The following is a 19,963-nucleotide window of genomic DNA, read 5'->3' as shown; positions in this document are numbered from 1 at the left end:
ACATCCAAAATAAATGTGTTAATATAAATGATTGAGACGGTATAAAATCAAAATGATTTTTTCATCGAAAGTGAAAATATAAACACGAGTGAAAATATAATTTTCTTTGATCAGGAGTGAAAAACATCTAGATCCTACACCAAATTTAAAAAACAACAACATTAATTTGATTGACTATAAACACAACCTTATGATTACATCATATCAAAAAATCCCTGGCATAGTGAACGCTACGTTAGTGATATTAAGCATAATTGGAACCAAAATGTGTAATCAATCGTGAAAGAAGATACGGTCTTACACTGAAATAAACAGTTAACAACTATAATCTATATCTTCCTAATATTATATGAATACCTCTATGCAAGCTTTTGTGTGTCGCATTTGTTAGCATTATACACTTTTTAAAGGAGCGAGCAGAGGTTTCCCAAAGTTAGGCTTATAAGTGCGTACACATATAAAAAGAACGTGGCTATTTTGTTACCCACAAAATTCATTTTAAACTGAACAGTATGTCCTTTAATTAGTGTTTCGCCGCATTGAATAGACAAATGAATCTTACCGTCTGCCTGCCAGGTAAATAGGAAAACGCTGTTACTTGAAGGAGAAACTCTTCCCCAAGGATAATGCTTGTTGGTGCATCCAAAGTAATGAAGAAGTCCTTCCTTACTATGATCTGCATAACATAATAAGTATTACCCTCGAAAAGTTATTTTAAAAAAGAATGTTGAGTATTATACTAAAGCCTTATGTTAGATGTAAAGAAAAACTCTTATAGTTTAGATGATCTAATCAAATCCGATACTGACTTCTGCTATAAAAAAATAGCAAATAATTACCATAAATATGTTCGTTTACCTTCGGTATATTGTCAGCCATGCCGAAACCATCATTTGAACTCATTGCGAAAGCAGAAGATATCCATGACGTCATAGTGTCCGGAACTGTTTTGGTAACGCTTGTTTCGCCCGAGGACCTTAAAATATTTGATTGATTATGAAATTGATTAAAACATGATGAGTCAGCATGATGTATGTTAAGGGCTATGTTCTTCATAATTGTTCAGGCAAACGTAGTGAACGATATTGGGGTAAAATCGAATAGATACAGCAATGACTGTGAGACTTGTATGAAACAAAATGCCTGCCTGTAATAATTAGATCACACCAAATTGATTCTTGTTTTAGCGCCATGTTTCAAAATAATGTTTGGAAGCGAAACTACCCAGGCGCGAATTCGCTTAGGTATGAATTTGTGATTGAAGACATTTCTACATTAACCCCTTTCGAGATTGAATATATTACAGAACTTCCTTTTATGAAACAACATGACATTGCTCTACCGTTTCGCTCGCAACTCTTAAAGAATACAGCTTGTAGGTTAAATAAAATGTCGTTAAGACACATCAAATGAACCAAAATAATTATGTCAACGACGGGATATATATTATCTCTGTATACAAGTACAGTTAATTGAGAGTTAGCAGATATACACATTAAGGAAAAATCGTCAATATTTGGCTTATATTATATTTACAAGGGTAGGATTTCAACTGAATTTTTTTGTAAATTTCATATGAAATACTAAATGGTTCTTATCATTCAATTTATAAATAAAGTAATTGTCGACATTGTTTCATCAAGTTGATAAATCAGCATATTGACATCACTGAAATGCAATAATTAAATGGTTTATTTTGATTGTTTGTCTTACAAGAAATTAGTTCGATCACTGATTAGGAATCAAACAATTATTTACTGACCCGACCGTGATCTTCTCCCATAGCCATGTTTCTGGAAATTTACTTCGAAGCAGTGTAGAGAGAGAGACTTGTGGAGGAGCTATTGTAGTACCTTGAGAATATTAAAATCAGGCATTTTATAACGTGGAATATGTTGCACCATTTCCAGCTGCTAATTTAATTATAGCGTACATTGGAAAAATGTCACACCTAGGGTTGTTTGTCATGTGGCAAATTAAAGAAGGGCATACAAAGACCATATGTTTTCAAAATGTTACTTATTAATTTAATGCCTGACAAGGTAATGGATGCATTTGATTTCCAGTTATATTAGTTTTAAAGTGTGTCCAGTCAACACTTTCCATTTCAATATATCATATCCTAAGGCATGTGGTTTGATATATGATATTATGTTGAATAAGTTTTCGTTGTTTAAAACTTTTGATAAAGAGACGATTGATTGAGTTAACAGAACACGGACAAACTACAGGCGATGACAAACAAACGTGTTTCGTTGTGCTTCAAACAAACAAAGAAATCTTATGTTCGAATGACTGAATTTGAGAAAAAAAGTTTACAGATGTTTTATCTGTTTAGGAAGCAACGTTGTTGCGAGTGTTTGCTGCACTATACATAACGTAAATGTACTTACCGATCAAATGGGGAGCAACTAAAACAATAGAAATACTAAATGATGTCACTTATGTATTTAAAAAAGGTTTGTACTTAATGCATTCGTATACTAATATTATTTTCGGTTCTATATACAGAGGAAGAAATAGAGGTGAGAAATTAATACATTCAAATGATAGTTAAAATGTGTGCAGTTATTTATCGAGTACGTATTTACCAGTACATCAAAGGCTGCAGCTACTTACGTGCAAATCTTAGAAACGGTAGCTTGTTTATGGCACTAATATGATACTCCTGTTTTGCTTAAGGATATAAAGGTGTAACCACACCATTAATATATATATATTGAAAGCATTGTCTGTTCGTTTTATTTGGTAATGCTGTGTGTCACTCGTAAAGTTAAGTGTCTATACATGCCATAGTCTTGTTCTATTAAACAGGGTATGGCATTAAAGTGTGTCTTATGGCCTTATGGCATGTAGTTCCCTTTGAAGTATGGTTAGTTGTTAGAATAACAGTATGAAATATGTTACTTACATGTCACCCCTGAATAAAAATTAAATTTGTAAGGTTTATATATGGTTAGGGGAGTTCATTCAGCGTAATAACAACTTAAATGTAAAATAACAATTATGCGATATTATTAATAGATGACAAATACAAACAAAACAAAATACTCCATTCTCTACCAGTCCAACATTTAAACATTATAATTTTCTTACCGGGTGCAGGTGTTGCTGAAAAAAAATCAACAATAGTGCATTAAGCCGATGACGTTTACAGCTTTGGCAAGACAGTCGTTTTCTTAACAAAACATATAGTCAAAACATTCGTTTTCTTATATATTCCCCCCCTACAGAAATAGTACATTGTGTTCATTAATTTGATATTTAAAAAATAGTTAAAACTTACTACAAACTTCGGGTTCACAATTGATATATAATGCAATTCAATTTAGGCTAGGCAATACATAATAGGATTATATCATTAAAAAGTGTTTTCGCCTGTTTAGATACATATCATTTATTCGGTGTATGGTATTCACTTCCAAACATGCTTGTGTTTGCATAGCTTTTTTGTTGTAAGATCTGCTATGCAATACAATTCTATACAATGACATTTAGACATATCCCTTTCTGTTAAGTCCTGCATATATGACAACATGAGAACTCTTTGACTCAAAAATTAAAAATGAACCGGATTAAAATATACTTACGGACCATTCCAGGAACATCTACAACAATGAACGCACGGCTATAAATAATATATTGTAAAATTTTAATAATATTGTAAACATATATTTAATTCTTAAGTAATTCCCCCAATGCTTCATATATATACTAGGTGGTCTATTGTAAGTATTTAAGATATTGATTAATTCATAGAATTTAGACTTATCTAGCTATCATGTGTATAGATTTATATATTGGGAATTATTTCTTCATTATCAAATATGCATTAGGAAGTGCATTTAAAAGTAAAACAATTTCATATTTAGGTATACATGTTAAATGAATTGTCTTTTTCTTCCATAAATAAATACTTGAGATACGTTAAAATTTGATCATCACCATTATGTACTCATACGGCGTCAAACTATCAGACATATCAATTACATGTTCTGCATGACAATGACTCATAAGAAAATATTGTTTAGTCTTCAAGTGACTGTATTAAATAAAGGGCTACTTGACAATGACAATTTCATTCAAGCTTTTAGGTGTTAAATAAAGCAACCTACATTTCTTAAGGCTTTGCTAAAGAATATGTGCGATGACCAAAATATCATATTTTGTATTGCCATTTGTTTATTTATATCTTATTCATATGCCATTCAACAAAGAGTCAAATAATAATGATGACACAATAATGGAGTATGTATTCGCAGTGTAGATTAAAATTTTCTAAGAACACGGCTGTTAATATCACCGCAGGCAATGAAAACCTTGCAATCACAATAGTTCACATTGAGCACAATTGTTGTTCTAAGTCTTATGTAGGGCTTTAGCAATATGCCAAACACAATATTGTAATATAATGCATTCTATGATTAATCATAACTTTCAATACAGAATAGTAATATTTACAATGACTCAAGCTGTAACCTATCTTATTCCTGACTGTTATGCGATTGGTTTAAAATAATTATTCTTACATGTGGGAAACTGTCCAGGCGCATCTGAAACAGAAGTGATAGATCACCTTAAAAAAATCTTCATTCTATACATGTACAGAGAGCACGGGTCTGTCCTATTTCTTTATACTAACAGTCAATACGTGGTTATTGTGCAACAGTCAAAATGTAACCACGTCCCCACGGTCCGGGGAATAGCGGGGACTTTGACTTTTGGTCCAGCTAATTTTAGGTAATATCCCCGCCCAACAATTGACTCGGGTGCATTATATTTGAACGATGTCTAACGTAAAGTTTTATCTTTTAACTGTTAAAAACATTCAAATTACAAGTAATCGCATCACAACGATTTGTAGATAAAATTGAAGAAACATAAAATTCCTTATGCTTTAAAACCTTAATACCGCATTGATCACAGTTGTGGTGTCACAAAACATTAGTGTTTATATTTTGAATATCAATCGTATGAATCACATATAAATGTATTGTTTCTCATGTTTTAAGAGTAAAAATAGGTTACTTACATGTAAAACCTGCAAAAAGATGATTATAAGATAAGCATATGACAATGAAAACTTTACGAAACCTAAAACACAATGTGAAATAACCATTTAGCGAGACCGTTCACAAATAAAAAAGGTAAACGTATTTCTAAAACAGAGGAATAGGTGAGTTATTGTTATCAAACTATGGTACATAATCACTCTCAAAGAGTATACTTCAATCGCTTTTACAAACAGTATGTGCACAGTCTGTGAATGCAACTTTAAAGCATTCAAGATAAAGCACAAAGCTCTTTAAACAGAATTGTTCAAAACAAATCATCACATTAATTAGTACCTATTATGTTACACATATAATCATATAATATATATTTTAAGTGACTACAAATCCCTTTATTCCAAATTGTTTATGACTTATGAAACAAAATCAGTATCAGTTTTACATTTATATATCTTACCGGGTGAAGGTGTTGCTGAAGAAAAAAACATCAAAAGCAATTATTATTATGTATTATACAACTAACAAACATTAAGAATTTAAATAATATGTACAGCAGATCAGAACATAAGTATATGTTCAAGTTAAACATAATTGTTATATTCTGTTTAATATTTCCGTTTAAAGGTGCACTCTCATAGATTGAACGTTTTGACAACTTCTTTATTTTTTGTCTTGGAACGAGCCAATTTTTGCGAAATTCCGTTGAAACCAGTTATATAAGACTACTGACAAAAAATCAGATCGCAGATTTTTATATTAAAGTACAAAAATGATAATTTTTGAACGGAAATAAGAAAGTCTACGATCTGACTTTTTGTCAGCAATCTTATATTTTTAGTTTGCGTTAGCGATATACATAAACCAAAACAGGTTCGAACTACAAAAAAGAGTTTAAAACTGGCATATTATACAAAAACAGTTTCAACTGGGATTGGATTGTTGTTGTGCGCAATATATTTAACGTAAAAATACTTACGTATTATGTTTGGAGCATCTAAACGAAAAATAAAAGAGAAAAGTTTTGTTTTTTAAAAAGTATGCACGAATTGAATATATTATATACACTGTGGCTCTATATACAGACAAAGAAGTGAAGGAATATGTGTGGAAATAAACATCCACATTAAAACTTTCAAATAATGATTGATACAAGTGCAGTTATTTTTAAATAATGTATATTCCATAGCTTGCTGTGTTAAATTTAATTCCAAATGCATATAGACAAATTGAAAATCAAATATTTGTATGTAGGTGAAGAAATATAAGTTATAATATTTGGAAACTATTGTAAGGTGGTTGATAGAATATAAAATATGCTACTTACATGTCATTCCTGCATAATAGTAAATTTATAACTTCATAGGTTAACATATGACAAAGAGAAGTTATGCTCATTAACAACAACTTGAAAGTAAAATGACAATTCTGGAAGATTATCACAGATGAAAAATAAACTATATGTATTATAATACAAACATTTTTGCAACAATTATGATTAATTTTGATATTTTGATCTTTTAATTGCTAAAATTAAAGTTAAACTAAGGAAGTACACACGAAATCCATTGCCATTGACTTTAATTATGGTTACAAAACCATGTCATATTTATATTTAAAGAGACTAGTAACCAGATGATAACGTTGCATAAAAGCGAGACAATTGTCAAAAACTAACATAAAACTTATATCGTTGTGTACAAGGCATTGAATCGTACTTACTGATGTATGACATCGCTTACGTCACATGTGTCTTTCGCAGTGTTTGTGTATTTTTCCGGTTCGAAATTTACTTGTTGTGTTTACCACGTTTTTCTCAGTAAGATTAACAATAGCGTCGGTAAATGTATCTGTATTAATTACGTGACGTTCATATGCTAAATACACACTATAAACTGGGAACACGTTATTCGCTATTTTTAAACGGGTAAACACAAGTGTGACAGCGACAAAAACGTCTTTTAATCATGTAAAATGATTATCGGAATCATACTAGCCCGTATTGATCATTCTTAGCTTGTTTAGATGAAATATTCTGTTTGCTGATTTTTGGACCATCTGGTGTCTTGTCCCTTTAAGGAATTAGATATCATTAATCACAAATTGCTTATGACCCCCATTCTTTTAACTACGCAAAATCTTACCTGTTGCAAATATTGCTGAAATAACACATAAAAAACTATATTATAATTTTAGCATTGACACGGTCGTTTTCTGTTCAAAACAAATATATATTTGCGTACTCTATGATATAACAAAAAGCAACAACGAAATATTGTAAACTTACTTTTAAACACGTGACTATTCAGTGATAGACGTGTGAAACAAATATTGGATTTTTTTAGATCTATGCTATACAAATCATTGTATGAGATATCATTCATTGTTATTTTATGTTACGAAAATCAATTTATGTAATATTTTATGAAAATGCACATAAAGATATTTAAGCACATACATTGAGTCGTCGTCGTTGTGGTTGTTATGATACCTAAACAAAAGAAAGGTAAATACGTCAACGAAATTATGGACAAAAACGAAACAATTTACTGCAACCTTCAAAACGCAAATGATAGAGTTGGACAAGATGACAGAAACACAAGTGAAAATGATACAAAAGGTAAAAATATGGTTAATTTTTTTCCTTTTTCCTGGCACGTTGTGGTTGAAATTCCCATTGAGTTGTATAAATGAACAACCCAGACTTGGGACATTGAACACTAGAAGGTTTTCACCGATATCACATTGACGATTATACAAAGCGATCGGTTATTACGTCTGCGATTTGATTTATGATTTCATAAAAAAATGACATTTTAATGACACACTCTTTTGTATTAAGACGTCGTTCTAACAGTGCTTAATGATACGCTTATGATGTGACGTCAGAAGAATGGAAATGACAGTATTGTACTGGAGTGGAATACGGACTACACTTTGTGATATGTATTGCGTGTGGATTTGTGATGGGTTTTAATCAAAATGTAATTGAATCTTACATGACATAAATATATATTAGTACGTCAGAGTTGCCTGTAAATCAAGTAAGATTGTGATATAAATCGTTAGACATCGAATCCTTTCAAATTAATAATGTGTTAATGCTATTATAAAAGGTTTAAATTATCATTTTAATGGTACACTGACTAATAAAGTTTTGGTCAGATAATAACAAAGAACTTACAAACAGTCAATGGATTGCTGAATATGAAGAGATCTATTAGCCCCTGTCTTTCAATTACTTTTGCGTCTGTTAACAGATGAATTCCTGATTGCTGTAAAAAACGACACAGATCCATAAATATATATAGAGAGAGCCTAAAACAATACATAACGAACAAAGTACCAGGTGATATATATATATATATATATATATATATATATATATATATATATATATATATATATATGTTAATAAAAATACATTGTTATTTACTGTTGACTAAGAATAATATTGATCATAAAGTAGTTATTCAATCAGTCTGAATATTTTATTGACATTAAACAATGACGGAACAAAGAATGATAAGAAAATTACTTACAATGTAACCATCGTCCGTGTCACCGTATTTTCCATAACTCCGACGAGAACTTGATTTTTGCTTCAAGTTTTTGATAGAAAAAATATAAGATTACTGTTTACACTTGTGAAAACAAGAAAGACATACATAAGCGTTTTTTAAACGGCAAAATGGCACCGATACCATCTTCTTTGACACACCGAACAGTGTGTACACCTATTACAACAAGTAAATGGATTTACAAATAGGATTTTCTATGCTATTTGTAAATATTAAAGCGGGAATTTAATATCTTGATATTTTTATGATTAATCTTTATTGGTTTATTTTCAGTTTCAGCCAGTGAAAACCTAATAACAGATGTAATTTTAGTGTTTTGATTATCCATATACTATCAGTTTAGAAAAATCATACTCATCATACTTAGAATAACTTACATATCTAAAATACTTTTCATGAAAGCCTCGTATTTCCAGAGTTCTAAATGCAACGTTCGGTTGGATATTTCTCTGCAATTTGAAATCACAATATATCAGTTATAGTAGTCGCTATCATGTATATTCTTGAGCATAATAAACAAAAACTCGTTGTCTTGGCACTCGATTTTCCTCAACTGACCGTGTGCACATTTATTTTTCAACATATCAGTAACGTTTAATATTCAAACATTTTACTGTCGTTAGTTCAATTGATCTAACTCAAGAACGACTCGATCTTAGGGACAATCACTTTGGCAAATGTTACCATCGCCCTTCAAGGTCAATATCATTTTTGCATACCGCCATTAATCCCATTAAAATACATCATAAAAATTAATTAGTTGCGAACACGATCATGGCATAACATTTAGCATAATACCGTAAATATCGATATATTTCCACATACTACTAGATGATAATACTAAGCTGTCTTACTACCGTTGTGAAAAAGTTAGTATTTTCCTTTTTTCAAATGATTTCTTTTAATAAATACTACCATCAATAATCACATGTTTATATGCTTACCTTTCTGTTGCTTGGATACTAGTTTATATTTTGCATCCAACTTCGTGCAAGCGACAGAACATCTTCAGTGACCTGTTGAAATATTTATGTTTGTATGTGTTGTGCTTCTGCTGTATTAAAGTGACCCAATACAATTTTAACTAAACAACCGGTCACATTACCAAAGATTCGGGATAAGGCGCCCGTGAGGTCGTACATTACAGGCAAAATGTGCGTTGATCGCCCCGGGAGCTATAAGCGCGGCGATAAAAGTTATCGATGTGTCAAGGAAAAACACATTGACCGTAAGCCTGTAGGCATGTCTGAAAAGAATCGTACGGGCTCCTCTCGTCCCCCTCAGCATTCCCACGAATGCCGAACGATTTTTAAACGGGATCATAAGGAATCTCACGATGTCCGTGTAAGTCACTTACAAGCCCCGCACGGTCTGTTAAAATCGGCAAAAAAAACACAACAGGTACGCCGCAAGAAAGACATGCGGCGGTCGCTGTATGTTCCTTCATAACCCCCGAGGCTCACACACGGGTGCACGCAGTTGGAGCTGAAAAAGACCACCGCGCAGGCCCCGTCTAAAATGTGACTAAAACACATGGTTGCAGACCCGACTGATTCCCCTAAAGTCATAGAAATCTGTCGAATCGTGGTGGAAATGTGACCGTAACATAAGTACGCTTTCAAAATCATAAAGGATAGATGTCAGCTTATTTATATTTAAAGCGATTCCTGAACTTGGGAAGATGAACAACATGTACATTGTAACAAACAATGTTTATTCAGCGACTATGTCTTAGAAATTGTTCTATCTTAAACCATTGTCATTGCAATTGCAATTTCATAAGCAAAAAAGAACATAAAAGCCCTGTTTACTATAATATATGTTGTCTTTTTTAACTTTAAATTACTCCTACTGATCGAATGTAGCAAAACTATAAATGATACACACCGAATTATGTTTAATTTCTTGAAAATGTATTTAAAATTCAGCACAATTATCTGCTTTTACTGTTATTTGTAAGTAAACAGATATTGCATATTCGCTGTAAATCACATAGTATTCGTCAGTCACAATGCTCTAAAATTGTATAATATTGATGTCAGAAATAGCAATAAAAATGTGGGCAAACCTCAACGCTTTCGATATCGTTTCCGCTTGCAAGAAGTTGGTTCCGTTCGTCCACCGTCATGTAATACACCGTTGAATTAGGAGCTGCTCGAAACGACATTGCAATAGGCTGCCCTGGTTGAGCATTCGTTGTGTTAAAGGACACGGACACCTAGGGCATTTCCGTAATATATGATGAATATATTGAAGGATTGAATTAAGTGAATAAGGAAATAATATGTCTACATCAAGTTTTGATTGGTTTATATTTAAAATCATAAACGAGGGTGATTAAAAAATAAGTAACTGAGACGGAAAAAACAAACAAGTAAGAATAATCAGTCGCACCATTTAGAAAAAAAAATATGAATAATCGAATGATACATGTGTTACATCATATATAATGATACTTTATCCGTCACCTGACAATAATTATAAGAAAAAACTTTTGAAATAACTTATTCGACTAAAAGGGAAGTAAAAAAGTCACCTGACAATAATTATAAAAAAAACTTTTAAAATAACTAATTCGACTCAAAGGGAAGTAAAAAGGCAGTACCTGATTAGCAAGGGGACTTCCACTGACATAAACAACTGCATTATCTGATAGTATTTCTCCCGTAGCAGTTATATGTGACACTATTATGACAGCATGCGGAACCATTTTTTCAGTAAGGTGTACATTGAATGGCACGGAGGAGGAATGTGATAAGGATGACTGCAAAAACGCCACCATGTCCCCTCTACTGTACATCTGCAATCGGAATGACGTAATATCGCCTTGAAACACTCAATGTACTAGTATATATATGTATACGTGTATGCATATGTAAAAGTTAAAGTTTGACGTAAAATGACGTTTGAAATGGCTATTTGTAGGATACTGATAATCACCGTATCGCTTTTCCCGGGATTGTGTACACCATATAAGTGTCGTGTTTGAATATGTTAAATTACAACATACGTATAAACTACATATTAAGTTAATTTGTATAATTGTTCTAAATCGTCTAGGGGATAACTTTACCACATGCAGCATTTGTTGTGTACGTCACCTATGGTAATAATTATGCAACTAAAATGCCGAGCATACCTCAAGTGTCAACACGCCACTCATTGGAACATTAGCCTCTGCCGTCACAACTAGGTCATGTCCAACCTAACGTAGTTAAGAAAGCTTTTTTTCAATGATCTAGTCAAACAAAAGTGACGTACTTGCATATTATTAATAAATAAGTACACGTGTTATTGTAAAAAATAGTTTTACCATTTCGTTGTTGTTATTGTTTTATTGTTAATGCGTATTATCAAAATTGGGTTAACCCTGACATGGTGCGGCTACTTTTTGTATAGACTTTATTTAACATAGATAATTGATGAAACAATGTAGGACTGCACGTTTCAAACTAGCTTACAGCTCAGTTTAATTACATAAGCTGTAGAAATAATCTTAATAATCATAACACAGTTATCTAAGTAGGACTAGTTTTACGTACCCTAACATCCGGTTCGCTTATATCGATGCGTAACATCGGTTCGTTACCTTTAGCAATGGCATAAAGGGTTTCTGAGAAACTAACGCCCGCGGCTGAAACCTTTGGAGAGAAACAGTTGCAAATTTACTGTTATACTGTTAAACCATGTTTGAGAGATTTCATATGAGAACTTAATATAAAGTATATGACGTATTGAATGCTTGAAATGTTTGATGGTGTGAATTATGAAAATACCGCAATGAAAGTCATGCAGTTAAACAAGTCTACTTTAAACAATCTATACCTGCAGTTCGATCTTTTCAGTAATCGTAGGTACGCGGAATGACAATAAAGCGTATCCATGCTCTGTATGTTGTGTCGTGAAAGATATGTCCGATTGGGAAGATTCAACATAGAACCACGTACTACATTGCTTCCGGGCTGCATTATACAGTGTGGCATTTACTCGCATTTGTCCAACCGTCCCTGGCGAGTCGGCATTGATTGTAAAACGAACCTAAAAAAACATTAGAATCGCAGCTTTGGATTTGGTGTTTCAAAACAAAGGTGTTAAACTAGTCACATCCCTAGTACATTTTTTGAATACTGCCACTGTTTCTAGGCACAGACGTCACATCTATAAAATGCAGACAAAATACTTTACCTCTTACTTACCAAACAATTTATTAAGTGTGCTTTTGGTGAGTGGCTTAATATCTGTGTCTTATAAATAAATCGATTACTGGACGGTGCTTTCCATTTATCCATATTAATTTTCCTTCAATCTTCAACCTGGCTATATGAAATAAAATCATTATTTTCCCTGAAATATGTCTAGACTTAACAAACACACTTTCGAGTAAAAAGACTACATACAATCGTAGAATAATTGACTCCTGGTACGAATCCTTCGCGATGGAGAATCTGTTCAATCTTGTAGTTGTTGTTGTAGTTGTAGTGGTTGTCGTTATAGGAGAAACAATTGGCAGGTCTTTTTCCGTCGCCATTGTTAGCGCTGTTGCATTATCGGTGACAAGTGCACGGATTTTGATACTTCCATACATTAAACTTTGAGATCGAATATCCGACATGGGTATTGTGAATGATGTGTTTCCTATTATCTAAAAAGTAAAGATAGACATTTCACATACGCGAATAGGTCCAATAAAATGATTTAAAGCTAAACAAATGTGTATGCTAATTTCATGCTATGCAAAACCGTTTGATTATAAACCATTATAATAAATGACATTACTTAATGAATTTTTTAGAGTACCGTGCAAGAATTTAGCGTAAAATTACCTCTCTTATTTGTTCATAGAAGTGTTGTAAATTGTTTTCGTCATATATTTGCAGTTTACACGATCCATACACGTCGGTATTGAAGGTAAACCTGGAACATATGGTAACTGCATTGATCCAAGGATGGGCCACCTACACATATAAACTGAGATGAAATACAATATGTCAATGTGTCCCCGAAAATTATGGAGAGGAACCGTATCAGACATCTTCCATCATTCAAAGCGGCGGGAATTTTGTTACTTTCCGATCTCATGTTGTTATCTCATACCCATTTGGCCAGCAATATTAACTGACAATATTTTGCCTGCAAATGAGTTCTTTAATCGTTAAGCTTTCTTTCGTTTCCGTTTATATTTATTGTTCTTTAACATCCTGCTGTCATTTGTTTATGTCCAGTTGCAAAGCTGTTTCTTACCAAGGCTAGTTTTATACTACAATAAGCAACAGTACTGGGTAAAATCCGTAAACTCGATTTGGAAAGGTGAGCAACTGGCCTTGGTAAATCACTTTTAGACATATGATGGTTCATAAATCATAATAATAGTTACAACCCATGTTTGACCTTATACAACCTCACACTTCTTTGTAAGTTATTTATTCCAAGCGGTTAACATTCACAAATGTATGTACTGACTTTGACGTCACTTGGACTGATATGGATGTGTTTGTTGTGTAAATCTTTTCCGGAAGTATAAGTTCCACGTTGAACTTCGGAAGGACTGAAATAATAGTAAGGTGATAGAAATTCAACACTTTGTTTGGGTTTTAATATTGAAACGTTATACAAACATATGTTAACCATAACAAATTGGCGGAAAATGTTATACAGTATGATTCATGAATTTTGAACGCGAGTGAAAGAAAACAAATATCGTACATTATACGTGTCATAAGTATCGTAACAACTTACCCACATGACTGCTGATATAGGGGATAGTTTGATAAATATGTTACCACACAAATAGATTAAAACAAATTTTTGTCTATGCAAATAGAAGAAACAACTTACCATAGTCATCGACCGTAAACCCTTTGGAGATGGTCTTGTCCTGCAGAGTAAAGTACCCTTAGAATTTCCTATACCTCCTAATTATGAACATATTAACATGTGAATCAAATAGAAGATTGTTTATCTGGCCGAAATTCTGAATATTCACATAATCATAGTGAACCGTTAATGTTATATCGGCCTTTGCAGCATAACACAAGAACTTTATCAGTAAAGATATCGTTATCTCAACATTTATATCAATTAATTGGTAGAACTTTATAAAAAACATAACTATATAACAAACGTTGATCTTACCATCATTTTAACTTCAATTTTCCAGTCACCGAACGCTGGACTGTTGCTCAATGTTAGCCTCTCCTCAAGCACTCCATTTGGAATGTTCAATGGACCAACAACTTTGATTCGGTTATTTCCACCATCCTGATAGCATTTTAGCATTAAAAAACAATCGGACTTAGGTTATATTTTTATGCAAATAAATCATTTCGAATACGAGTATTGAGCGTGGGAATCATGGGTAACTTCCTCTGTAAATAAGTATTTCTATTTACCAATTAATAAATCATATCCTTGTGCTTTGTTTGTGAAGGTTCGACACTATTAATTTAATCATTTTATGGTGCATTACATTTATTTGTTTATTTGTGCATATTTATCTCTGAACATGTTTTTTTGCCTTTTTCTATCCTTGTAGATGAATAATTGTATTAAGTGTGTTCCTTATGACATGTAATACCATTTTCTGTGCATACAGTTATTTGCACCTACCATGTATGAATGTACTACTGTTATGCTTTTCTATCCACTTATTATGGAGGCAATAAAGTTATTGAATTGTTTTAAATTGTTAAAGACTGCTTAAGTATCATTGAACATAAGGTCAGGACACTCGTTAGGACTTACGTATATTGAAATAGTTGCTGAACCAGTGTATCCTTTTGCATTCGGCAACAGAAATACTGCACGGTATTTCACTACAATTAAAACCTTACATATGTTAATAATTGTAATATATACTGTGTTGTCATGTGTTTTGGATCTATATTGAATGAAGGAATAAACAATTAAGCCTCTTTAAGTTCAACTAAATACATTCTATGAACTCTTAATCAATATCAGATGTCTGATTTTCTGAAATGTTGTGACCTAAATAAAATGCCGCGCCTGTACTGACACATCGCAGATAGGGATTTTACATTCTATTTGGACTTAATATAGCCTAATATGTACAAATCTTATCTATAATAATTGTCTGAAAAGGGAACAAGAATGAAAACTTAATAACACGACCTTGCTGTCCTGCCGAGTAACGTGACTTATCTGTCTGAATGTACACCAACAGGCTGTCATCATATATCAACCGCGACTCGTTTTGGAAAGTTAGGCCGCCGGTTCCTGTCACTTTCATTCTGTATTGACCTTTAGGGAGATCTGTTGGAACCTTAAAACATTTTGATACGTATGTTAGTACATAATTGTGCAATAACAGTATAAGGTCTCGTGGGCACCTTGTGGTACGAACGTCTAAAGAATGCCTTACCGCTTTTCTGACCTTAACCCTAGACAAATTTGCTATTTTCAGTAAACCTTCAATGTGTGTTACAGTATGGTTTATATACAATATCTTATTGATTTCTAAAACATATGTGTTACATACTCTAAACGCAATGGTCTTGGCAAGACTCATTAGGAATGGGTCAATCTTAATTGTTTATCTACTGTTTTACTATATGTCAATGCGTAATACAGCAGATGATAGAATCTAATGACATAAAAATCTCATCCTGCATATTTACTGTTAAAATGAAAGCATTGTGGAAAAGGGTTTATTTTAAAGCACACTAAAAATTCGCATTGTGAAAATAGCAATGGTTGTTTGCTTTATACTATACAGTAGTCATAGGGGCATCACTTTTAACATCCATTACACAACCCAAACCTTTAGTCTAACTACATAGTCATATTGAATGTCAAACGGACCAGTAAAGGACAAAAACTACGACGTGGAGCCGAAATACAATCTGCCAAATGGTGGCATTTAACGCCGGCAGTAGTGATCATTTGGACAAGGAGGTACACGTATAGCATACCTGCATGGCTAACTGCTCCGGATAACCTGAAATTCGAAATAATTTAAACAATTGGAAATATTGCTTTTATGTCACTATGAAAGAGTGTTCCTAATATGCAATAAATACGTTCACCATTTCAATACCCCTATATTAATAGAATAAGCCTTTTGATTGCCACTGAAAAGAAATCGTAGTGTTTGAAAATATTGGAACATATTTTAACAACTCATTTCAAGGCCCATAAGCGTCAGTACTGGGGACGTAATCGTAAAACTTCTAAATTTAACTTAATAAAGTTTTCCGACTTTAAAATACTCTCTAATGACCATATTCATTTGCAAAATGCAGCTATCGAACTTGGCAATCTAGGTAAGTAGAAAAGTTGTGGGCCATTGGGTCTCAACGCAATGCATCAGGTAGTTGCTGAGATAGTAACGTATGTGTGCTTATTTGCAAAACTTTAACCAGAATTTCCAAGTCGAATAATAAAGGCCAATAATTTGCTCTAGGCTCAAAGTATCTAGAAACGTTTAAAAGCAAAACCGTAACAAGGGTGTGACGCCGACGCCATAGAAGTGAGTAATATAGCTGACCTGTTCTTAGAATAGTTAAGCAAAACAGAAATAAAGAAAAGCTGTTTTATTGTGCTAGTGGCAGAACCCGACCTCTGGTCCTCTCATACTGCAATAGGGGAAAACACCCACTGCACCACGATACAGATATTTACAATGACTGATATGAAACATACAATGGTGGCGGGGCTCATCATCATTTCAATTTTAATATAAAACATGGTACATTATATACGGACAAAAAAAAACAGCCAAACATGTTCTGTGTCGCTAATGATTCACGTCCAGTATTTCTTTGCTGTCTTTTCACGTGTTGTGTTTCTTGATAAGTGTCAGTTCAATCGGAGCACCTCGGCCATTTTCCATCGAAAACAACCTCGGTTTACAATTTTAGAATTCTTTACACTTAACAACGCAGCAAGCAGATCGCAGAGTATTTTCGATTTCACGAACTACGTTTACTATTGCACTGGCATAGTTCAAAGGCTCGTCGCATGACGGAAATGGCCGAGGAAGTCCGATATGCCTTAATCCTGTGCTTATAAAAAGCGAGTTCGGTAATGTTTGACAACTCGGGTTGACCCTAAGTTGTTAACTAAGACTATTCAGTGACTTTCCTGTCGTCTTTACCCAAACTACATACTTAGTCATATAACGTAGCATATAGAGTATAATATATACCAGCTTGAAGTCTTCTACTCGTGTGTGTATACTCTTTCAACGAATTGTCCATCAGAACTGCGACCATATCTACTGGCTGGGCCGTATTTGTGATCAAAGCATGGAGATCTAGGTCCATTCCAGGTGTGATTCGGTTTGGAAAGGAGAGATAGTACGTGCTGAGAAGAGATAATCGAGTTAAACGTTATACGAATACATTCAAATTGATTATGAACAATGCAGACAATTATATCGCCCTTTAGAATTAACCAAATTCGCATTTGCATAACAAACGCGTGCTATTTCTCGGTATGGACAATGCCAATTCCAAAGAGTGAATGGGCGCCGCCATTGTGGTTGTCACGTGACCGCGAGATGAATTGATTAAACTTACACTACAAAATATGACACACGTCCTTGGCTCCGTGAATATGTCTCTTATTTTACAATATTATACTTTATATTCACAAGGCAACAAAACAGCTAACAGCTTTTGTTATTTGCTCGGTTGCAAAGGCGGCAAACCACTAAAAGATTATATTATCAGGTCATTCGTTGAATAAAAATACTGATGATTTTAAAATTAATTCATTTCTATTGATTTGATAACACAGACAATATTCATGATCTGATGTATGTTTCTTTTTTCTCTCATGTTTAGCGCAGTTTTTTTTTGTCAACTTCGGAAGAAACATTATACTTCCTTCATTTCGTATAGGGCCATTATCTCATTTTTATTAAGCAAACTATTTCCAAATCAAACCCTTTGTCATCTGCATTAAACCGATTTTGCTAAAAACATTCCCTGATATATTATATATGATACACACAAGTTTTAAGTATTTCTGATGCGCAGTAATCCTCGACCCCAGGTACAGAATTCGCTCGCGCAGGGGTGTTATGGAGACTACAAACTTTTGCATTTTTGTCTTTATCCCATGTGTGTTCCTGCCGCCCCATTTATAGGTATTCTTTGCAACTCAACGAACGGTTTAAAGAAAAGGGGTTTGTCAATAACCAATACATATATCTACCCAAACAAAGTACGATACGTAGCATACATTATTACCTGTATACCACGCCTGGTGCCAGGACCAGGTGTAGAAACAAGAGGAATAACATAGCCTGAAAAATAAAAATCATAGATGCGTGATAAACAGGTGTCGGGTATCAATCATCGTATCACTGGTTAATTAATATTGCATACACTATTAGTATTCGCCTGATCGCCTTTAAATCACAATGAATTAATGAAAGGTTAGGACATCACTTATTGATTCATGGTCGAAAACAATAACAACATCAACTAGTACAATGCAGTGGGTGCAGCATCTAATAATTAAATGGTATCATACTTAAACATTGTGAAGATGGCGGAGTAACTGTTTATATTTGTTCACATTTATATTTTACTTTCAGTATAAATCAACACGTATATTCTAATTCAATAGTTTACAAATTAAGAAATTATACTTAAGAAAGTTGAACAAACCTCTATAAGAATTTCGTCTAGTCCTTTTGAATGACAAATTAATAATATGCACAGATAAGGATCCCTCTCACGTCAAAGCGTGCGGTCCTTAAACAAGATCACCTTAATAAAGCTTAATTACGCAGTTCGCGATATCTTTCGAAATTTGCAACCAAAAACATGATCGACAAAATTCTAATTTTCTTTACTTTAAACGAAGTGTTTAATTGATTGGTCATTGTCTATTGTTTTTTTTAAATATATCGAACATTTATAACGATTGTTTTTTATGCAGCTAATAATTCAATATGCTTTAAAAATTAGTATGAACAACTACGATATTATTCCTTCAGTTTACTTTATAAATAATTTTAAAGAAGACATTGTATTACTCAATAACTGTTTAAATTACCGTACTTGTCAAATATCAAAAGGAAGTATATGGTTGAAAATACAATGTGAACACTCACTGCACTTCGGTGATGGAGATCTGCGTTCATTATTGACAAAAGTGTTGGTAGGTTTCGCCAGTGTTTTAATTATGTTATAAATTTACTATAGCATTATGTTTACTCAAGCCGAGTTTAAATTAAGCAAAGAATCTACGCACGAAGTACATTCGATTTATTGAAAACAATAAGAAAGACATCGCAAAATCCCCTTTAGCTAGGATGTTTAAAAATAGCTCAATCATTTATCATTAGGATTCGGTTTTGATCTTTATTGTACAAAACCAATTTCAATTTATTATTTTGCATTA

The 19,963-nt window shown here is 33.1% G+C and overlaps 1 protein-coding gene and 1 long non-coding RNA gene across 2 annotated transcripts; both read right to left on the bottom strand.

Annotated features, from left to right (window-relative positions):
- Nucleotides 1-566: 566 nt before the first annotated feature.
- On the bottom strand, nt 567-1,867 carry LOC128221168 (uncharacterized). The gene is made up of 3 exons (XR_008258906.1): nt 1,763-1,867; nt 859-976; nt 567-676 (listed from the first exon to the last, which is right to left on the bottom strand). It is a non-coding gene; the product is annotated as an uncharacterized LOC128221168 (long non-coding RNA).
- Nucleotides 1,868-12,477: 10,610 nt separating this feature from the next.
- Nucleotides 12,478-19,246, bottom strand: LOC128222653 (uncharacterized). Its single transcript, XM_052931749.1, has 11 exons — nt 19,225-19,246; nt 18,802-18,857; nt 17,754-17,911; nt 16,519-16,544; nt 15,332-15,869; nt 14,723-14,848; nt 14,426-14,465; nt 14,051-14,135; nt 13,414-13,504; nt 12,988-13,232; nt 12,478-12,628 (listed from the first exon to the last, which is right to left on the bottom strand). Exons 6-11 carry the CDS (start codon nt 14,726-14,728, stop codon nt 12,574-12,576), a joined length of 522 nt encoding a protein of 173 aa, XP_052787709.1. The 5' UTR covers nt 14,729-14,848; nt 15,332-15,869; nt 16,519-16,544; nt 17,754-17,911; nt 18,802-18,857; nt 19,225-19,246; the 3' UTR covers nt 12,478-12,573.
- Nucleotides 19,247-19,963: the final 717 nt, after the last annotated feature.

The sequence above is a fragment of the Mya arenaria genome, chromosome 16, assembly GCF_026914265.1.
Source record: "Mya arenaria isolate MELC-2E11 chromosome 16, ASM2691426v1".
Lineage (NCBI taxonomy): Eukaryota > Metazoa > Mollusca > Bivalvia > Myida > Myidae > Mya > Mya arenaria.
The sequence above is the reverse complement of the archived record's forward strand: the minus strand, read 5'-3'. Positions and strand labels throughout refer to the sequence as shown.